This window comes from Lissotriton helveticus, chromosome 1_1 (genome assembly GCF_964261635.1).
Source record: "Lissotriton helveticus chromosome 1_1, aLisHel1.1, whole genome shotgun sequence".
Classification (NCBI taxonomy): Eukaryota; Metazoa; Chordata; class Amphibia; order Caudata; family Salamandridae; genus Lissotriton; species Lissotriton helveticus.
The window spans coordinates 560,493,871-560,514,888 of record NC_136057.1 but is presented as its reverse complement, the minus strand read 5'-3'; the positions used below and the strand labels follow the sequence as shown (position 1 = coordinate 560,514,888).

Here is a 21,018-nt window from a genome sequence, read left to right as displayed (position 1 = left end):
GAGATGAAGGATTCTGAAAGAACGTAGGTAAAGATATAGTCTGATTGATATGAAAATCAGAAACAACCTTGGGAAGAAACTTAGGGTGAGTACGCATAACAACCTTAGCAGCATGAAATACAGTATAAGGTTCTTGGCAACACAACGCCCGAATTTCACTCACCCTGCGGGCCGATGTAATGGCCACGAGGAACGCCGCCTTCCAGGACAGGTGCTGCAACGAAGCCTTATGAATAGGTTCAAAAGGCTCCTTCATCAACCTGGACAGCACCACATTCAAGTCCCATGAAGGCGAAGGAAGCCTGACAGGAGGGAATACTTTCTTCAAGCCTTCCAGAAAATCTTTGATCACAGGGATCTGAAAGAAGGAAGTCTGTGAAGGGCATTTCCTGTAGGCAGTCAAAGCAGCCAGATGAACCTTAATGGAATGGACATTAAGGCCAGACTGCGCCAGATGTAGCAGATATGGAAGGATGACATCTTCCTTGCATGTCGTAGGGTCAAAGTTCTTAGACTTGCACCAGATGCAAAACCTCTTCCACTTGTAAGCATAAGAAGTCCTAGTGGAAGGTCGCTTAGCCTCCTTCAGTATGTCCATACAATCCTCTGGGAGATTCAAATGGCCATATTGCACTATTTCAGGAGCCATGCCGCCAAACTCAAAGACGAGAGGTTGGGGTGCACCATCCGCCACCCGAACTTCATGAGAAGGTCCGGCCTGCACGGCAGCTTCATGTGAGGAAGGAGAGACCGGTGAAGCAGGTCCGTGAACCACCACTGTCTGGGCCATTCCGGGGCAATCAGAATCATCTTCGCCCCGGATTGGGAGAGCTTGATGAGAACCGTTGGAATCAGGGGAATGGGTGGAAAAGCGTACAGAAAACTGTTCGACCAGTTGATCCATAACGCGTTCCCCAGCGTCCCTGGCTGGTAGTACCTGGAGGCGAAGTCTCGGCATTTGCTGTTTTCGGCGGTGGCGAACAGATCTACGTCTTGAGTTCCCCACCTTGCCAAGACTTCTCCTAGCACTTCGTCGTTTATGACCCATTCGTGGTTTTCCTGAATCAGTCTGCTTAGCTCGTCTGCCTGAACATTCTGCACACCTGGCAGATGAGTGGCCGTTATCGAGAGTCCTCGAGCCAGAAGCCAGTGCCAGATCGCCTGCGCCTCCTGAGACAGAGTGCGCGATCTCGAGCCCCCCTGCTTGTTGAGGTAATACATCGTGGTCGTATTGTCCGTTTGCACAAGCAGAGTCGGTCCGGAAGGACGGTTGAAACGCCTTCAGCGCCAAGTGAACAACCCTGAGTTCCAGGAAATTGATGTGGTACGTGGACTCCGAAGGGGACCACGTCCCTTGAATCTGCAGGTCTCCGGAGTGCGCTCCCCATCCCAGGAGAGAAGCATCCGTCACGATCGTCTGCGTGGGAATGTCCTTGTGGAAGGGAACCCCTCTGAGGAGATTCTCCGCCGAACACCACCACTTCAGAGACTGAAGAGCATGTAGAGACAGTCGTATCCTGTCGTCCCAAGATCCTCCAAGCACTCCTGCAGCGGTCTCATGTGCAGCCGCGCATGTGGCGTCAGGAAGATGCAAGAAGCCATCGATCCCAGCAGAGAAGACACCGTCCTCACTGTCGTGGATGGAGAGGACAGGAGAGCCTGAGCCTTCCGAAGGAGTGATAAACGTCGCTCTTCCGAAGGAGACACGCTTGCCGACAGCGTATTGATGGAGGCTCCCAAGTACTGGATGCACTGGACCGGAGTCGGAACAGACTTGGACATGTTGATGTGCAACCCCAGCTTGTTCAAGAGAACGCACGTCTTCTGGAAGTGTGCTTGAGCTTCCGAGAAGGAAGAGGCCTTGATCAACCAATCGTCCAGGTATGGGTAGACAAACACCTTGTTCTTCCTCAGGTGTGCCGCTACCACTGCCATGCATTTTGAGAATGTCCTGGGCGCAGACTTCAGCCCAAACGGAAGTACCGTGTACTGATAGTGATTGGCGCCGACTTGAAATCGCAGGAACTTCCTGTGTTTGTGTGCAATGGGCACATGGAAGTACGCATCCTGTAGGTCTATGGCACAAAGCCAGTCTCCCCGTTGCAGCTGAGGATAAATTTGATGCAACGACAGCATGCAAAACTTTTCTCTGCGAATCCACTTGTTTGCCTGTCGCAAGTCCAGAATGGGCCTGAACTCGTTCTTGTCCTTCTTGCGGACCAGAAAGAACCGAGAGTACAGACCTCTTCCTCTTTGAGACAGAGGTACAACTTCTATCGCCCTTTTCCTCAACAGGATGTCGGCCTCCGCCTGAAGCTCGCGCAGTTGATACTGCGAGCTGATCGGAGGAATCGATGGAGGAGGGCTGGTGAAACGAAGACTGTATCCATCGCAAACAATATTCAGCACCCACTTGTCCTGAGTAATTTTTCTCCACTCTGCCAGAAAAAATTGAATGCTTCCCCCCACCGGAGCGGGTAACGGACGAAGGGGAAGTAACTGCTCAGGGTCGAGACCCAGCCGGGCCCTTGGTCGCGGTAGAGGACTGCTGTGCACCTCTACCCCTCTGACGTTTCTGGAAGGGTCTTCTGTACTGCTGCTGTTGTTGCTGCTGCTGATGTTGCCCAGAAGACTGACCCCTTCCTCGACCCTGTGACCCAAAACGCCGTTGGAATTGGCGGAAGGGTTTCTTATCCTTGGGCTTCTCCAAGCCCACCGCCGTCCGGGTTTCCGCCTCGGCCTTCATCCTGGCCATCTCGTCATCTGCGTGTTTTCCGAAAAGGGTATCCCCGGAAAACGGCAGATTAGCCACACGTTGTTGCGCCTCAGGTTTAAGCGACGTCAACCGAAGCCAAGCATGGCGCCTCTGATTGATGCCGTGGCAGTATCCATGCGCGGACAGCAGGGAGATATCCGCCGTGGCGCTAATGGCCTGGTTAGAAACCAGCATCCCTTCCTGGACGACCTCCATGAAATCCTCTCTCCGGTCGCGCGGAACGAGGTCCGCAAACCGCTCCATGGAGTCCCACAGCGCACGGTCGTATCGTCCCAACAACGCCGAATCACTGGAGGCCTTCATCGTTGCAGAGGATGTCCCACACGCTTTTCGTCCAGCAGAGTCAATCCAGCGGCTCTCCTTATCGGGAGGCACGGTGGAGGCAGGAGAGGTGGCGTGGAGCTTCCGCGCCGCCGTCACAATCACCGAATCCGGCATCGGATCCTTCCTCAAGAAAGCCGGGTCCGACTCAGGAGCCCTGTATTTCTTCAAGAGCCTGGAAGGCACAGCTTTCACCACCGCCGGCGTAAGGAAGAGTTGTTCCGCCGGCTCAAGTAGACCTGGCACCAGAGGCAGCAGGGGGCGAGACAAGTGTTTCTTATGCAATGTCTCAAAGATCACGGAAGTTGATGGCGTAGGAGCCTTAACCTCGATCCCCAACTTCGCCGCCCCGCGCAGGAGAACCTCCTGGAACGTCCCAATGTCATCAATCGGCGACACTCTCGTCTCCGGTGAGTCAGACAACGTAGGTGAGTAGGAACGGGTCCCCGAGGCAGAACTAGACCGGGACCTATGCCTCCTATGGCGATGCCTGGATCTCGAGGAGGATCCGCGTCCACTCCTCGACCTGTCCCTTCTACCTGAGCGTGACCTCGATCTCTTGGGTCCGGGACGCTCCGCCGGCCTCCCCGGGTCGGAAGTCTTGGGTTTAGGAGGAACCTTCGACTTGGGAGTCTTCTTCAGGGGTGTCGGGAGGATGGGCATCGACACCGATCGCGGTGGAACCGGGGGAGGAGGAACCGTTGGAACCGGGGCCTGAGGCGCCGGTAAAGGAGGCAACGTAGGAGGGGGCGAAACCCTCGGAGGCGGGCCTTTAGGCAAAGGAGGCAACGAAGGCAGTGCGGCAGGCTTCCTCGGGGTATACACCTCGGAGTAATGCGTTCCTGGGGAGCCACCATCCTGTCCTGACTGCGGGGAGCCCCCCACAGTCCTGGGCCTGTCCTTACGACCTCCTGACGGCGAAGAGCGGTGCTCAGACGGCGATCTTGTGTCCTTCGACGGTGAGCGGCCCTTCGGCGTCGACCGTTTCCCACTCCTCGGCGTCGACCGGCTTCTCCGCCTCGACGTCGACCAGATGGACGAACCTCGAAATCTCGACGACGGGCTTTGACGCCTCGACGTCGACCTCGAGCGCCTCGACGGCGACCTCTTCGAGCGCCTCGACGGCGACCTCTTCGAGCGCCTCGACGTCGACTTCTTCGATCGTCTCGACGTCGACCCCTTCGAACGTCTCGACGTCGACTTCTTCGGCGCCGGAGACCTCCTCCGTCTCGACGGCGACCTCGACGACGAGGATCCCCTCGACGACGATGATGTCCTTGCCTTCGACGGCGAACGGCGGTGTCGCCTCGACGGCGAGCGCCGACGCCGGGCCCTCCGATGTCGTCCACTCGACGCCGACGACGAGGAGATAGACACCGGGTTTGACGGCGGCCTGTAAACGTCCCTCGACGTCGACGGGCGACGTTTTCTCGACCCAGAGCCCTGGGGAGACCGGGAACTGGCCGTGGACCTTCCTCTCGACGTTGTGGTCCTAGCAACTGAACCAGACGGCGATCTCGGACGCTTGCTGGACTTCCTGCCCCTGGGGAGCCCCCCAGAGGCCTCAGCATGGGCAGCAGAAGCCCCTCCAGACCCACCTTGAGCCTTCAATCTTCTTTCTTCAAGTCCCTGAAGTCCGATTTTTCTCCTGTCCTTCAGGGTCCTGCCAGAGAAGCCTCTACAGATCACACACTCCTCTGGGATGTGGGAAGAAGGAAGGCAGAGGATGCATACCTCATGGGGGTCTGACTTGGCCTTCTTCCTGGAGCACCCTGGGCATTTATCAAATAATGCAGGCATTATGAACAGCCAAAGAGAGCAAAAACCCAAGAAGAAAGTCACGAAAGTACTTTAAAAGTACACAAAAACGAAATTAGTGAAAAAACACCAACAAAACCCTTGAAAAGGGAGAGCTCAATGCTCCAGGGTCCTGCTTGCAGGAGCCGGAAAAAAGAACTGAAACTAAGTTGGACCTGCTATGCATTCTGGGATACTGGGAGAAGGTTCTGGAAGATTCTCTTAAAGGCACAGTATCCTGTTTTGAGCCACATAATGGCAGCCTATGGGGCTTGTCTGTCCAGGTTCTTCTCTCTATCATTCCTGAGGGATTTTGCTGGTTAAGCAAGGGAAATCTGTACAGGCTTTTGCTGTTTTGTGGATTTTATGGTGGAATTTCTAGTTGAAGTACTGGACAGTGTAGCCTTTTTAGGCTGCATTATCTGTCTTTAAATTCTCTCTTAAGTGTCTATGCTTTTCTGCATTTTTTGACACTATAAGAGATTATTTTTGATTGCTCCGGGGTCCACGCACATGGGCGGGACTATTCACTAGATTATGACTATACACAGAGATCCCCTACTACAGAACTGGCAGATCTCCTTGACAGATGGAGTGAAGGAAAGGTCAGCTTTCTCCACGCCTGAGGGACACTTCCAATTTTGCGTGATGCCCTTTGGGCTCAAAAATGCCCCTGCCACATTTCAGCGGCTGGTGAATCAGGTCCTCTCTGGAATGGAGGGTTTCTCCGCTGCTTACCTGGATGACATTGCTGTCTTCAGTAGCAGTTGGGAGGACCATTTGCAACATTTGCAAGCAGTTCTCCAGGCCCTGAAACAAGCTGGATTGACAATCAAGGCCAGCAAATGCCAGATTGGGCAGGGGTCGTTTGTGTACCTTGGACACTTGGTGGGTAGGGGGACAGTGCAGCCCCTGCAGGCAAAGATTGAGGCAATCATGGCCTGGGAACCCCCCAAGACACAGACTGAGGTCCGAGCTTTCCTGGGCCTCACAGGATACTACCGTCGCTTTGTGAAGGGGTATGGCACTATTGTAGCGCCCCTCACAGAGCTCACCTCCAAGAGACAACCTCGACGGGTAGTTTGGACGAAAGCTTGTCAGCAAGCTTTTGAAAAACTGAAGCAGGCAATGTGTGCAGCACCGGTCCTGAGGGCCCCAGACTTCTCCAAGGAGTTCATTGTCCAGACAGATGCATCAGAACATGGCATTGGGGCAGTGTTATCGCAACTGAATGAAGAGGGCCTGGATCAGCCTGTAGTCTTCTTATCCAGGAGACTGCTTCCCGGGAAAAGAAGTGGAGTGCAATTGAGAGGGAAGCTTTCGCGGTGGTGTGGGCTCTGAAGAAGCTGCGGCCATACCTGTTTGGCTCGCACTTCCTGGTTCAGACTGACCACCGACCCCTTTGTTGGCTAATGCAGATGAAGGGGGAGAATCCCAAGCCGTTGAGGTGGTCCATCTCCCTACAGGGAATGGATTTCCGGGTGGAACATCGGCCTGGGGTGGACCACGCCAATGCAGACGGTCTCTCTAGGTATTTCCGCCTTAGTGATGAGGACTCCCAAGGGGTTGGGTAGCTCTCCCCACTTTCAGCTGGGGGGGACGCGTGTTAGACCTGTCTGACTTTTTGCGTAGTCCCTCCAATTTATTATTTATTTTGTCCCCTTTTTTCCCCTCATGCCTTTATTTATTTTTGTGTCCACTAGATTTTTATGGTGTTGGCCTGGGGGGATATGTGCTCTTTTTCCCTCATAAACAGTCACCTCAGTTTAGGTGCCTTTCCTGTCAGGGATTTACTGAGTTTCACAAAATGGTGGCCTCCAACTGTCACATCCTAGACTACCCCATAGGATAACATTAGGCCTTCCAGAACTTTCTGGACCCTACTGGACCCTGTGTGGTTTGGCTATAAAAGGGCAAGGGTCAGGGAGCCATTTTGTGTAGTACAGGGAGTTGGAGGAGAGAGGCAGTGGTGTGAGGAGGAGGACGCACTGGAAGCAGTTAGTTTGTCCGAGTGATAGACAACCACTTCAGGGAGACGTTCCCCCTCTGGCCCCTGACCAAACCCTCCCAACCGCCTTCTTCTTCTGTGAAATTGGCCAGGCTGTGGCGGAAGACCCCCCCCCCCCCTTGAGCCCTTGGCCCCTCTTTCCCCCGTTGTCCTAGCTCCTGCTGGGGACCTTCTCCCTACATTCCCCTGGTAAACTTCACCTACCAGCGTTTTGGTGGAAGCGGATTGGAGCGAGGTGTTGCGCCCTGAGCCTCCAGGAAGCTGCAGTAGAGAGGCGAGTGACAGCGGAGCTTGTGCGGCATTGAGCACAGGAGGAAGTGAGCATTCGACTCTGTGCAGTTCCAATAGTGCGGCAGGGTGAGGAGAGAGAGCGCAGGACCAGAAGCGGTGTCAGGGCAGGCGAGCAAGCAAGTGAGGCAGCGCCAAGCGGGAACACTAATCACCCGCGCCTGCGCTGCCTCGCATCCTGACAGTGAGTAGTGCGTCTTGCCCGGGAGCCGGAAACCCCGATTGCCTCAGCCCAGACGCCGCCCCCTGCGAGCCCAGGCATCTAGGGCGTGCTTCGTGAGCTGAGTAGCAGCGGAGGCGGGAGAGCTGAGGGGAACCGAGCCAGCGCCACCCTCCGCTCCATTATCAAGTAAGGTGGCGGTTTAAGGGAGGAGAACAGCTTGACTGAGGGGATCACACGAGAAGCGGAGGAGGAGTTCTCTTGAGCCCTTTATTGGAATCACCTGACAGTACCCTCCCTCATTACCCGCTATTTCCTGGGGATCTCCGTGTTGAGTCAGGAAGGGCCCGGGAGAGCCGGAGACAAGCCTACGTTTAACAAGCTCAGAGGGAGGCATTTATGAAAAATCTCCACAGTACTGGGGGGGTGTCCTGCAATTGCGGAAAGTTATAAACTTGAATGCTGAAGTGTGAGATTCTTTTACAGAGGGGGAGGGGAAGAAGAAACGGTGACCTCATTTTATTTACCTATGTGCAAGTGATAATTGAGCTATAGAAACATTCCATTTGAAACTTGAAACTGTCATCTTGGGGTTACTGATCTCTTGCGAGGAGGGTGTTGCTCTGTCAAGGGGAGGTAACCTTCCAGGGTTCTAAGACCTGGACATTTCTAATGTGTTAAACTGAAGTGGAGGTAGTGTCAACGTTGTGGATGTTCTGGTGATATAATTAGAGAGCCTCCACTGGGGTGAGAAACCTAACACTGTAGAAGACCAACTTCTTTTGAACTAAATTCTACTGAGGTTATATGTCAACTGGAATCTTCTGACCAATTTGAACAGTATATTGAGATGTAAAATGACTGAAGAGTAGATAAAATATTTTTATAAAGCAAGCTCGTATTTTTACACAAACATTGGTGTAGTGTCATTTTTGAGTGATATTGCATTAGATTACTGCTGGGTGGTTTGCAACCTTTACACATGTGCCTCTGTTGATATTGCCTTACCCTAGGCCAGGCTACCCTAGGTGACCTGACATATTTAGGTTCCAACACTTTTGCAATAACTTCAAAGTAAATTTGTGATTTACTGTTATCTATCATACCGTGGGACTCCCACTTCGACAACGGGGAATGATTCAAGCATGTGAATCTGTGAATCTATGAAAACTTACTGATTCAGAAATTTCTAAGACACAGGATGGTACATAAACAGAGTGGAGAAATTTTACATTGTAGAAGGTAATATAGCTTAAATGAGATTCACCATACCCGTTAGCAGTTTGCTTCTCAGGGAAGTCTCGGATGTTAAATCATAAGAAAAAATGGTGCCTTCTTGAACAATGCTTGTGACTGCTTCGCCATCTTCAGCGCTGCGTTTAAGTATGTGGTTGGCAAGCATTGACACATTCTGCAAGCTGTTAAAAAAGAACACGCTTATTTTACAAAACGTTGTCATGACAAAGACATGAGGAACATGTAGAAATCCAATATATTAATGGCAAAATTCTAAAAAAAGATAACTACAAGTGTGTAATATGATGCTTAGCAAGCCTTGTTTTAAATATATATATATGTCTGATATTTTGGCAAACTTAAATAGTACTTTATGATATAAAAGATATGTAAAAAAAGCCCCATATCCATTTGTCTATTCTAAAGCAATTACATGCTTCACAAACTGAGTTGGAGACACTGTATTATGGCAGGGCGTATGTCACATTTCAAAACTAACAGCACACATCTGAGGTTATACACCGAGAGAAAAGCCAGGACAGCAGGACAGAATGAGGAACAGCATTTCAGTTGCTGTCCTCATCAGTCTTTATGTGCATCATGCAAGTGGAGTGTCCGCACCTTTAACTAACTAGATGTCTAGGACCACCAATGATGAGCAATTATTCCAATGGGTGTAGTAAACAAGTAACTGACTTTAGGCCTCAAGTAAAAATCTGTTACATCAACCATAATAAACACTATTGCTTTCTACATCAACAATATGTTGCTAATTACTATAGGAACAAAATGTTTACCATGCCCATGCTCCCATCACGCATCAATATTTCATACTTGTGTTGCATAATTATAACACACCTGAATTGTTATAGTGGTATAATATGATATCAACGAAGTGAGAAAATAATTTGAACAAGCACACACCAGGACTTCTTAAACACTTTGGTTTGAGGTTTGTGTGGTAGGAGATTGAGGTAGAGGGAATGTATACAAAGTTATATTAATTATCGGATGTACTTATGCACACTTCAAACTGCACATTCTTGTCAGGTAATGAGTGCAATTCTGAATGCACTTGCCTAGGTTCCTTGCCAAATACACCTTGGCTTTGGTCGGAATAGAAGTAGGAACTGGTGCCTCTGGAGCGAAGGCTGCAACAGAAACGGTAACAATCAACAGAGTATACTTCAAAGCAGTAAAAGCATGGCTCAGTGCCAGGGGCTGAATAGGACCAGACGGCATTGGGGAAAGTCCTACTGCTGGAAGCAAGACTGGAGGCACAACTGATCGTGTAGCCCGAAGGCACGCGGGAGGGACCAGTAATTATTTAAAAAAGCTGCAGCATGGCCTCATTGAAAGCCACAATCTGATACAGAGTGAATGATGGACCACGGATTTATGAATGCATAGGCTCAAAAACCAGTTTGGAACTGAATTGGATATAGCTGCAGGGGCTGGCCCAATTGAGTGCCAAGTGTGAATCTTTTTCCTGAAGCTGGACTGTCATGGAACCAAAGAGCTGCGCTTGGACTTATGTTTTCTTTAAGACCGTCACTCGACTTTGTCCTGGACTTACTAGAAGATGTGAATAGGAATGGGACAAGAAACAACATCACAACTTGGTGAAATACCAGTGTTGGATCATGTGTTACGCAATATAAGCTTTGGCTTCTTGCTCCCCGATTACTTTCAAATTAATTATGGGACATGTGCTGCAGGACACATAGTCCTGTTTGGTGCTGAAACAATAAAAGCAGATGACCTGTGGGCTGGTGACCAACATCTGCTTGCAACATGGCTTAAATTGTGCCATTTTCAGTGGGAATATAGCCCTTTACACTGGCAGACCTTTTGAGAAGCCTTCATTAAAAGTCCTGAAAATGGTACACACATAGCTGTGGATGTGGGTCGAAGGGCACAGAAAAGGAGGAACTAACATCAGCATGCCGGAGGTGGTGCTTATGTCTTGCCTCTGCTGCATCATATCCAGAGTTAGGACAACATTGTGAGAGCCCAGTGGTGCCACCTGGTGGATTAGGAGTTATTGTAAAGTTTCGTTAGGATCCAGACAGTCCACCTTGCAGCCACCTTCACACCTGTTATGAATATACGGCACATCTGCAACTGAATCGTGGGTATAATTTATAACAAACATGATGCTTAGTGGTTGTGTAGAGTGATGTAACAGGTTGGTAGGGCTTACCAGAGAAAGAATGCCCCTCAGGGCCCCCATAGTGGAAGTAGTGGTGCAGAAGGTAATACAACATTCCATGACCTATGGGGTGGTGTTAAGGAATGGCATTTAGAGAGTCAAGTGAAGGAAACACATACTGTAGACTGAGGGAAGTTAGAGCATGGGCTACGAGGATCCACCATTGAGTATTTTAGGTCACTGCACCAGAGGTGAAAATCATCAACCACAGGCTTGGGTAACATCGCAGAAGTGTTTAAGAGTCATCAACAAATTAGGTGGTGTACTTCCACTTTTTTTGGCTGGGGTGAAAGTCTGCAAAACCTAAGGAACCTGAACTCTTCTTGGCAGTGTGATGCACATTGGCGACCACTGATTCCTGCTTCACTCATAATAGGGGGTGGGGATAACTAGCTTCTGAAAATACTATGCAGTCCCTTCTATTAGTAGGCTTTGTGCAAGGTGCAGAGGACTTTGACTGTCATTTAAGAAGTGATACCAAAATTCTTTAAAGGCAGGTTTGATAGAGTCCTGCTTTTTCAGGTCTGGCTCACTCTGACCACTTGAATTTGTGATTGCTACTCATTGACTTTTTTTGGTCAAGCATGGGGAGATTTTGTAACCACGTTCTTAAGAGTGCAACGGATCTATCAAGGCATAAAATGTTGGATGTTTGGGACCGTAACCGCTGCTTTTCTTTTGGAGTGCTGGAAAGGTGCAGTCTGAGCCAAAAAACATCCCAAGATTCTGTGTTGTAGTTGACTCCGGTTGAGATTCTCCCAAAACGGAGATTGTCTCAGGATCAGAACTACCACAAATCATAAACTGTGTCACCAAGGCACAGGGTCTTTACCCTGCACTAATCATGGTTCAGGCACATTGTGGTGCTGCTCTGGTTCAGTAATTCATATTTCAGAGTGAAATACTTCTGAGAGTTGTCTGCATACACCTCTGACTTTGTAGTGCTTAGTTCCTGCTTCTAGCCAGCAACACAGAGCAGGTAAATAACAAGGATAAAATGGAAGCGAAGCTTGGAGCATTCCACATTAAACCATCGACCAGAAAGATTTCAATGCTTTAATTCCTATTTTTGGACATAAGTTACTAAGAAACGTTTGGTTCCACTCTGAGGTATTGAAAAATGTTTGGATACACTCTGTGCATCTGATCACAATTGAATACAGAAGCACGAATGAAGGAGTATTCATATATTGTGATGGAGTCATTCATGGAACCCACACTGGTGCTTACTACTCTGGAGTACAGTGTAATATTTAATGTAGTTTGGAAGGAAATTTACAAACTACATTAAATGCTACAAATTGGCTTCTCTCTTTTTTATTTTGGACTCCGAAGGGTTAAGGAGGTTTGAAAATCAACAAGCACCCTAGAGTCAACAGTTTTTTTTTTTAAAGGACCAGGGCATAGTCCTTCAGAAAGAATATGCTCACTAGATCTTGAAGAAGGCGAGTAGAAAGAAGTATCCATTTGTGTACAGTTTGATAATGCCCACTGCTAAACTGGTTGGTTTGAGGATTTCATCCTTTGAAAGAGCCTAACATTTCCAGAATACTAAAGTGAAATAACACATTTTTACAGTGGAACTGTTAATGCTCCGAAGTGTAACCTTTTTAATACATTCACCCAATACATTTAAGACCACATGTGTCTCACAAAGGCAGAACGCCTTGCCACATCGACTTTTCTTAATATTATTTTTTGACAGGGCTTTAAAACTGGTGAAAACTATGAAAACCATTTTGATACTATAATCAAATTAAAATGCCTCTTCATTGTACCTGATAGTCACAGGTTCCGGTGTTCTTTCCGAGCCATTTTGCTGGTTGGACACGTCATCTTTCTTCACATCCTCTTTGGCATCAGATGTTATGGGATCCATGACTGATGGAGGTAGCTTCTCTGCTGTTATCTGCACATGTAACAAAAATGTTATACATGAAACAAAAAACGTATTTGTTGGTTTAAATTTTAGGCATTAAACAAAAAGTGTGTGTTTCCTGTTCTGCTGAACATGCAATCATCCTGTAGAAAAGAGAAGGACACAAAGCAAGTCAGGATAGAATCTTTTTCATATTATACATTTTATTTGTAATTGTTTTGATCTTTAAGTGATCATAAATTTGTAATTACTTCGCGCTTGAAGTGATCTTAAATTATCTGTGCGTACTCCTCATCTATATTGTGGATGACTATTATAATAAATCTGAACTGATTTCGCAGAGATTCATGTGGTATTAAGTGCTGGTCCAATATACATTTGAGTTTTCGGTTATCCGTTTCCCTGTACCAGCATGAGGCTGCGGGTTTGTCAAGGATGATGACGTATGATCACCAATTATTCCCAGACCCTACATTATGCAAACTGCTAAGTGGATTTCATCTTTCTAAAATGCTACATATATAGAAACCGTCTGAGGCTTACTATTTAAAAAAGGTTCAAATTCTAGTTGTGAAAATATTATATTTAAGTTAGCTCAAATGTGGAAAAATGTTGGTAACTCAGCTATCCTGAATATCAACAAATCAAGATATCAAGACGCAACTCCTCTTTGCACATGGCAACGAAATATGTGAGACCATCCATTTGTTGTGTGAAAATTACAGTTAAGTAGGAGCCTTAACTTGAGTAAAAAAACTCATTAATACTTCATCTCTTCCTTCATCAAAAAGCATTTGGAATTTACGATGTAAGGACTTGGCAGAGTAGATGGTCAGAACTGGACTGAAGAATATACTAGTTGACAGAGTAATCGCTCCACTTCAAAAATCGTTTGAACCATCACTCTACACCATACAGTTCTGAAGAAATCATGGTTTAAGTAGGCTTTTGCATTTTAACTGCAGATGCCACTAAGGCAAACTGCTGGGTTCTTTAAATGCCACAGATCTATTGGGAGCCCAATCTTTTAAGAATTTAGACCATTATCAGCTTCTCATAAAATACAGGCCGTGCCATTTCGTAATTTTCTTTTGAACGTTAACTAACTTCCAGCACCGCTAGTCCCCTTGTTGTGACGGACTTCGATAGCCCATTGTAGCAGTAACAGGGTTTCTCTTAAAGTGTGGCTGGTGCTACTACAGTTTCAGGAGCCCTGTAAACCAGTTAACAGGAAATTTGACTTATGCACAAGTTATTTCACACCTTAAACCCATAATTTCCTATGGGTGGGGGAATCCAAGTATGCATTTTTTATATTAGTCATATTTTTGGCAGATTCTCACCTACTGGGGCTCAAAAACATTACCTTCTACCCAAGTGCTGCTGGTAAACTAGGACAAATGCTAGAAAAACCAAAATATACTTAATACACTAACACACCGTCAGGGACACTTTAGCTCAATTGATAGGGAATGTTACACAAAACACAGCAAGAGGATTAAGCTCAATGTGTATCTCAAGAAACTATATTGTTCCTCATAGGATACCTTTTCATAAACAGACACAAGTTTTTAATGTTGAGTAACCCATGCAAAACTATCTGACCCAGAGGGAAGTATGGCCTATGACTGGTTGATTGGTCTTCATTAATTAACAAACCTACATTTCCTACACATAAATAAAGACATTGTCATTTTAAAAGCCAAAGTCAAGTATACACATTATTCAGTTTATCTTTTCTCTGCTGTCATTATATGTCGGAGTTCCACACCACTAGCACCTGCTGGAGTAAGCTCTGACTGCCTGTCACAGCTAACTGCGGAGAGTGTAAAGGGAGTAATCGATTGGAAGTGCAATTGTACTAGAGGCCATGAGTGGTAAACTGCTTTCACCACCTTAGAAACTGGTCATAAACCACAGACTTCTCTAGGTCTTGAACTTTGGGTCAAATCAAAGGCTCAAAAACAGTGGCTACACCATAAGAAGGATTGCAAGCGCAAATAGAAAATGGTCTCAAAAAGAGGGGCTATACAATAAGGAGGATTACAGATACAAAAAGAAAATATCCTTTTCAATACACATCGTGGAAAAGATAAAACCAGTGAGCGTTGTAAGATCTTTCACAAGAATACAAACCAGCCTCCTTGAAAAGCATACTAGCAGACAAACTGCAAAGATCTCTCTAGCTTTTTCGAGTACAAGAAGTGGAGAATCTAAATCACTATATTTGACCACCAAGCTGAGTTCACTTAGAATTCTTACTTCAAATGAATAATGTATACAAAGCCATCAGTTAGTCAGTTGAGCAATGAAAAAATTAAAATAAATCAAAGCTTCCAACCCCGTAGCCGGAGTTATAGCCAGTTGTTTTCTAAAATGCATATATACGAACTATAAATATTACAGAGTAGCTGAAAGTCTCAGGCTAGGAAGGTTTAGTCCCAAAGAGGGTCATAGCAAGACTGCTACTTAAATACGCCTATCACGGACCCCATGAACAACTACTACCTGTTTCAAAGGAAGATTTTGGAAGCTGAAGTCACCAAAGAAATGTTTAACTTCATGCAAGTCCACAATATCTTTCAGAACCAAAGACAGGGCTGTAATATTCTTTAATCATATTCGACTTTCATATATACAAATCCTCTGCACACATTTAAAAGTAAATACATAAAGCTTCATAAAATATCACAATGATGATTGTCTTTGTATTTTCAGATGTCTTTCATTCAAGATCTTAAGCCTTCTTAGCCAACACCTGTTTTGTCGCTGTTACAGGGGATTACCTCGCGACTTCTTCAGGGCTGAGGTCAGTTTCAAGTGGTCTCTTAGTTCCGGTGATAATTCCAACCCGGAAGGGGTCCCTATAATTTCTAGGCCTGAAGAGGTAGACTATTTAGTCTTGTGTCCGAATATCTTAATGTGCTTCCAAGTGTAAGGGAGTTTCTTTTAGAAGAACTGCCCCATCTGGCAGTATTAGGTAGAACCCCTTCGATCTCCTGGCTGTGGTGTGTTCGCCATGCAAATCAGCAGTTTGGCTTTCACTTGTAACAATGTGTATCTGATCTATACAAGATGATACTGTAGGCTACGCTATGAAGGACAAATGTGCAGTTACCATAGAACATGCATAAATCAAAGTTATTGAAAGTAAGCCAAAGCTACCCTTGTGGTAAAAAGGCAGTGCGTGGAGAGTTATAAGGAACCACCTATAAGACACAAGAAATCTACTGGACAAAAGAACTCTGGTACAGTGGCTTGAGTAGCGGTATTGAAATGGGGGATTTAATCTGCCATCATTAATTAGATTTTTAAAACTATGTTTAATTTGAAAAATGGATGTATAAGATTAATGGCTTAGGATCAGACTAAAAAAGTTGGATTGCAATTATTTGAATCAATGATATGAAAGTCATAGATTGTGGTATGCAAATTGTAACTTGGAAGATTTGTAGCGATTAAGAATTAAAGGGAGATAGATACATTACAAAGAAACCTAAGTGATCACAGAATGGTAACTAATATTGGTGTTTCACACCAAAGACAGGGCAGGAAGCAGGTGACAAAAGTTGGTCCATGTTGTGCAGGGTAAAATCAGCAAATATCCGGAGTATAAAACATGGAGGACAAGACACCAACAACAGAAGGTTTCAGGTAATGGATGTCAAGCTTCTGTGAATTGGCTACAGTGGCTAGGGTAAAAAGAAGCAAGAGAAGACCACAGAAAATAAGGAAAATGCTACTTACCAGTATGCATCTGTTCTTGGCATGTAGAGCTGTAGATTCGTATACTTATGCATAGATCGCCATCTGGTGTTGGGCTCGGATGTTTGCACTTTGTTTTTGTCTTGGTAGAAGTCTTTGTAGTCACGAGGTAGGTGACTCCTCCTTAGGAAGATAGTGCGCATGGGCATCAACTTCATCTCCAGATTGTTTTTTCTCACGATGGAGTCACGATGGAGTTAGTAAGAAACAGAAAAGGATGTCCATGTGTAATGAATCTAAGTAAGATAGTACTGGATCTGATAGAGGTATCCGGGGAGGCGGGTGGGTGTATACGAATCTACAGCTCTACATGCCAAGAACAGATGCATACTGGTAAGTACCATTTTCCATTCGAGGCATATGGGCTGTAGATCGTCTACTTATGCATAGACTATACAGCAGTTACCTCTGTATTTGTTGCAGTGGTTTGAAAAAGTGTTCCTAATACAGCCTGGCCCACACTAGCTTGTTGTTTTGCCTGTATGTCTACACAATATTGTTATTGTGAAGGTGTGTTGTGTAGACTAAGTTGCTGCTTTGCAGATGTCATCTATGGAAATGCTCCCTAAGAATGCCATAAAGGCTCTAGGGGGAACGGTTAATGTGCGTTTGGCTTTAGCATAGCATATTTGGATGCATTTAACAATCCACCTTGCAATCCCTGCTTTCGAGATAGGATTGCCTTTAAAAAGTTGTTTAGTCTTTCTAGAGGATTTTGTTCATTCAATGTAATAAAGTATTGCTCTTTTTACGTCCAGCGTGTAAAGAGTGCGTTCTGCTACTGAGTCTGGCAGTGGGAAAAACACTGGGAGTTCTACAGACTGGTTAAGGTGGAAAGCAGACACAACTTTAGGTAGAAATTTTGGGTTAGTCCTAAGAACCACTTTGTTGTGATGGGTTTGCAGAAATTGTTCTTGTATGTTTAATGCCTGCAGTTCACTAACTCTTTTAAGAGAGGTGATAGCAACTTGGAAAGCTACATTCCAGGTGAGGAACTGTAGTTCGCATTTATGCAGAGGTTCAAATGGGGGACCCATGTGTCTGGCAAGGACAACCTTTAAGTTCCATACTGGAGAGGGTGGAACTCTAGGTGGAATTATTCTTTTAAGTCCTTCCATAAATGCTTTAATAGCTGGTACCCTAAACAAAGACAAGTGCTGTCTGTTTTGGAGATAGGCTGCTATTGCAGCGAGATGTAGTCTGATGGATGTATACGCTAGGTTACATTGTTGTAGATGCAAAACGTAGCATATAATGTTTTGAATAGAAGCATCCAGTGGATTGATTTTGTTATTTGTTCAGTAAATTACAAATCTTTACTACTTAGCAGCATAGCAAGCTCTGGTGGTAGAACGTCTAGCCTCTTTAATGATGTTCATGCAGTCTGGCGGGAGATTGCGGTAGTCAAACTTTAAGATTTCAGGTGCCAGATCGGAAGGTTGAGTTGACTGGGCTCTGGATGCCTTATTTCTCCATGGTTCTGAATGAGAAGCTTGGGTGAGAGGCGTAGTTTTTGATGAGGAACTACGGATTGTTCCAAGAGGGTTGTGAACCATGGCTGTTGGGCACTTGTTGGAGCAATCAGGATCACTGTGAGGGAATGCTGTTTGAGCTTCTGAACCACTAGCAGAATGAGCAGGAGAGGCGGAAAAGCGTAAGCAAATTTGCCTGACCAGTTCATCCATAGCTCATTACCTTTGGACAATGGGTGTGGATACCTGGATGCAAAGCTTGGGCATTTTGCGTTTTGGTGTGTGGCAACAGGTATATTTCTGGGTGGCCCCACATTTGAAAGAATGGAAGCAGAACTTCTGGGTGGCCCCACTATGGCTGTACAATGTGGAGTTCCACAGGGCTCAGCGCTGAGTCCAGTGTTGTTCAACGTTTATGTGACCCCCCTAGCCAAAATTATAAGGGACTTTGGCTATCAGGTGTTATTGTACGCTGATGACACACAGATTATTGTCTCGGCAAATCAGTCAGGGAAAGACGGTGCGGCAAAATTCAAGGCCTGTATGGAGAGGGTCGCTTCCTGGATGGTAAGAAACTATCTCAAGCTTAACGGTGAGAAAACGGAGGTGTAGGTAATAGGTAAGAACCAGGATCTGTGGAACGAGGAATGGTGGCCCACAGCTTTGGGCGAATGCCCTCGGCCGGCAAAATTCGTAAAGAATTTGGGCGTCATTATTGATTCCACCTTATCTTTTGACCGACAGGTAAATAGAACGGTCAGTACCTGCTGTTCTATTATCCGTACTCTGAGGAAGATAGCCCCGTTTCTATCTCCCGAGGCGCGCAAACAATCGATGGTCGCCCTGGTGCTATCCAGGATTGATTACTGTAACGCCCTCTACTGTGGGATTAACCAGAAGGAGATATACAAACTCCAGGTTATCCAAAATGCTGCCGCGCGATTAGTCTTGAATCTCCCAAGACGTTCATCAGCGACGGCAGCAAGAAAAGAACTGCATTGGTTGCCTGTTCAGGCAAGAATTTCATTTAAAGTTCTGTGTCTTGCTCACAGTGTCTTTTTTGGATCAGGTCTAGAAGGGGTTAAGGGCCTGTTGAAGACCTATACCCCAAACCGATCTCTTCGCTCTGCCTCAAGGAATATGCTGCAGGTGCCGAGAATTAGCAAAGCGAGGTGGGGCGGTAGAGCTTTTTCTTGGCTTGTTCCTAGGCTCTGGAACTCGCTCCCGCCTGAACTGGCCACCCAACCCTCACTGTCCATCTTTCGCAAATTGCTGAAAACGTGGCTGTTTCCCTCTTCGTGTTAGTTCCTAGGGAATTTGGCTCTGCTATTCTCCTCTAACTCTATGAACTGGCTATGATTATTTTTGCTCTTATTATTTCTCAGGTTCTAGCGCCTTGATACCCTTTTTGGGTTTAGTGTCACTACTCCAACTCGACTTTTAGCGCTATATAAATTTTATTCTATTCTATTCTATTCTAACTTGAGGATGAAGTTCCAATTCGTGGATCTGCTGTCTGACGACTGAGCAGATCTGAAATCAAATCGTAGTCTCCTGGGATGTGCTCTGCAAGGAGATATATGTTCTGAGGAATGGCCATCTCCATATGCTTTGAGCTAGGTGTGAAAGCTGCAGAGAGTGCGTATCCTCTGTTTTTGTATGTAATATATTGTAGTCATGTTGTCTGTACGGACCAGGACAGTTTTGCCTACGAGGTGGAGTTGAAAAGATTTTAACGCTAGCAAGATTGCTAACAATTCCAGGTAATTTATGTGGAATTGTTTTTGTTGAGGGGTCCACATGCCCTAAATGGTATGGGTTTGAAGATGAGCTCCCCAGCCGATGATCGATGCGTCTGCTGTTAACACTATCTGTGGAACCGGGTGAGGAACGACTGCCCTTTGGAAAGGTTTTGTGTGTTCCACCACCGCAGAGAGCAATGGGTGTGGTCGTCTACCAACACCAGATCTGTAGGCGGACATTGAGCCCAGTTCCACTGACATGCCAAACACTCATATAAGGGACACATTTGAAGTGTTGCATAAGGTACGATGAGAATGCAGGAGGCCATCATCCCTATTAGCTGCATGAACACTCGAACTCGGAGTGAGTGTTGAGGCTGAAATTCTGTTATTAGAGCATCTATGGTGTTTATCCTGACTAGGTTGGGGTATGCTAGCGCTTTTGAAGTGTCTATGGTAGCCCCTAAATATTGTTGTATTCTGTGGAGGTGGGATTTGGTGAGGTTTACAGTGAATCCCAAGTCGTGAAGCAGTTGGATTGTTCTGTGTGTGTGTGTGTGTAGTACACAGCTGCTGTGTGACTTGGCTTTTATGAGCCAGTCGTCCAGATAAGGGAAGGCATGAATGTGCTGTCTTCATAAGTGGGCCACAGCTACTGCCAGGCACTTGGTGAAGACTCTGGGTGCTGTAGTCACCCCGAATGGAAGGACATTGATTTGGTAGTGTTGACCGTCTACCACAAACCTGAGATATTTCCTTAGAGCGTGATGAATAGGAATGTGAAAGTAGGCGTCCTTTAAATCTAGAGTGGAAAGAAAATCGCCTTGTTGCAGTAGTGGGAGTACCTGTTTGGATAATGACCATGTGGAAGTAATCCGATTGAATGTAGAAATTTAGCGGTCTGAGGTCCAATATGGGCCTGAGAGAGCCGTTTTTTTGGTATTAGGAAATAGAGGGAGCAAACCTCTGTGCCTTGATGAGACAAGGGAACTGGTTCTATTGCATGTTTTTGTAATAGAAAGAGAACCTCTTGTTTGAGAAGTGTCGGATTCTGAGGATACTGGACGTTGCCTCGGAGGCAAATTTGGGAGAGTAGAGGCGAGTTCCAGGCAATAACCATACTGGATAGTTTGTCTTACGCACTTGTCTGTTGCAATTGAATTCCATACAGGTAGGAAGAAATGCGTTACTTACCTGTAACAGCAGTTATCCAGTATTGGTGTCTTTCATAGATTCACATGCCTGAATCATTCCCCGTCGTCGAGATGGGAATCCCCGGTACATAGAAAAGTAATGTCCTATAGACATACATAGAGAAAAGTAGGCCTAAGGGCCTTGCCTTAGTAGCCTATCTGTGTCCTT

At 46.3% G+C, this 21,018-nt stretch overlaps 1 protein-coding gene across 10 annotated transcripts in view; it reads right to left on the bottom strand.

Annotated features, from left to right (window-relative positions):
- Window positions 1–21,018, bottom strand: part of PLEKHA5 (pleckstrin homology domain containing A5) — a 1,381,245-nt gene that overhangs the window by 72,516 nt on the left and 1,287,711 nt on the right. For all 10 annotated transcript variants that reach the window (XM_078674042.1, XM_078674034.1, XM_078674039.1 and 7 more), the window contains 2 exons: window positions 12,577–12,707; window positions 8,623–8,768 (listed from right to left, as the gene is read on the bottom strand). In XM_078674042.1, the coding sequence (XP_078530168.1) occupies window positions 8,623–8,768; window positions 12,577–12,707 (277 nt within the window). The remainder of the gene's footprint in view (window positions 1–8,622; window positions 8,769–12,576; window positions 12,708–21,018) is intronic.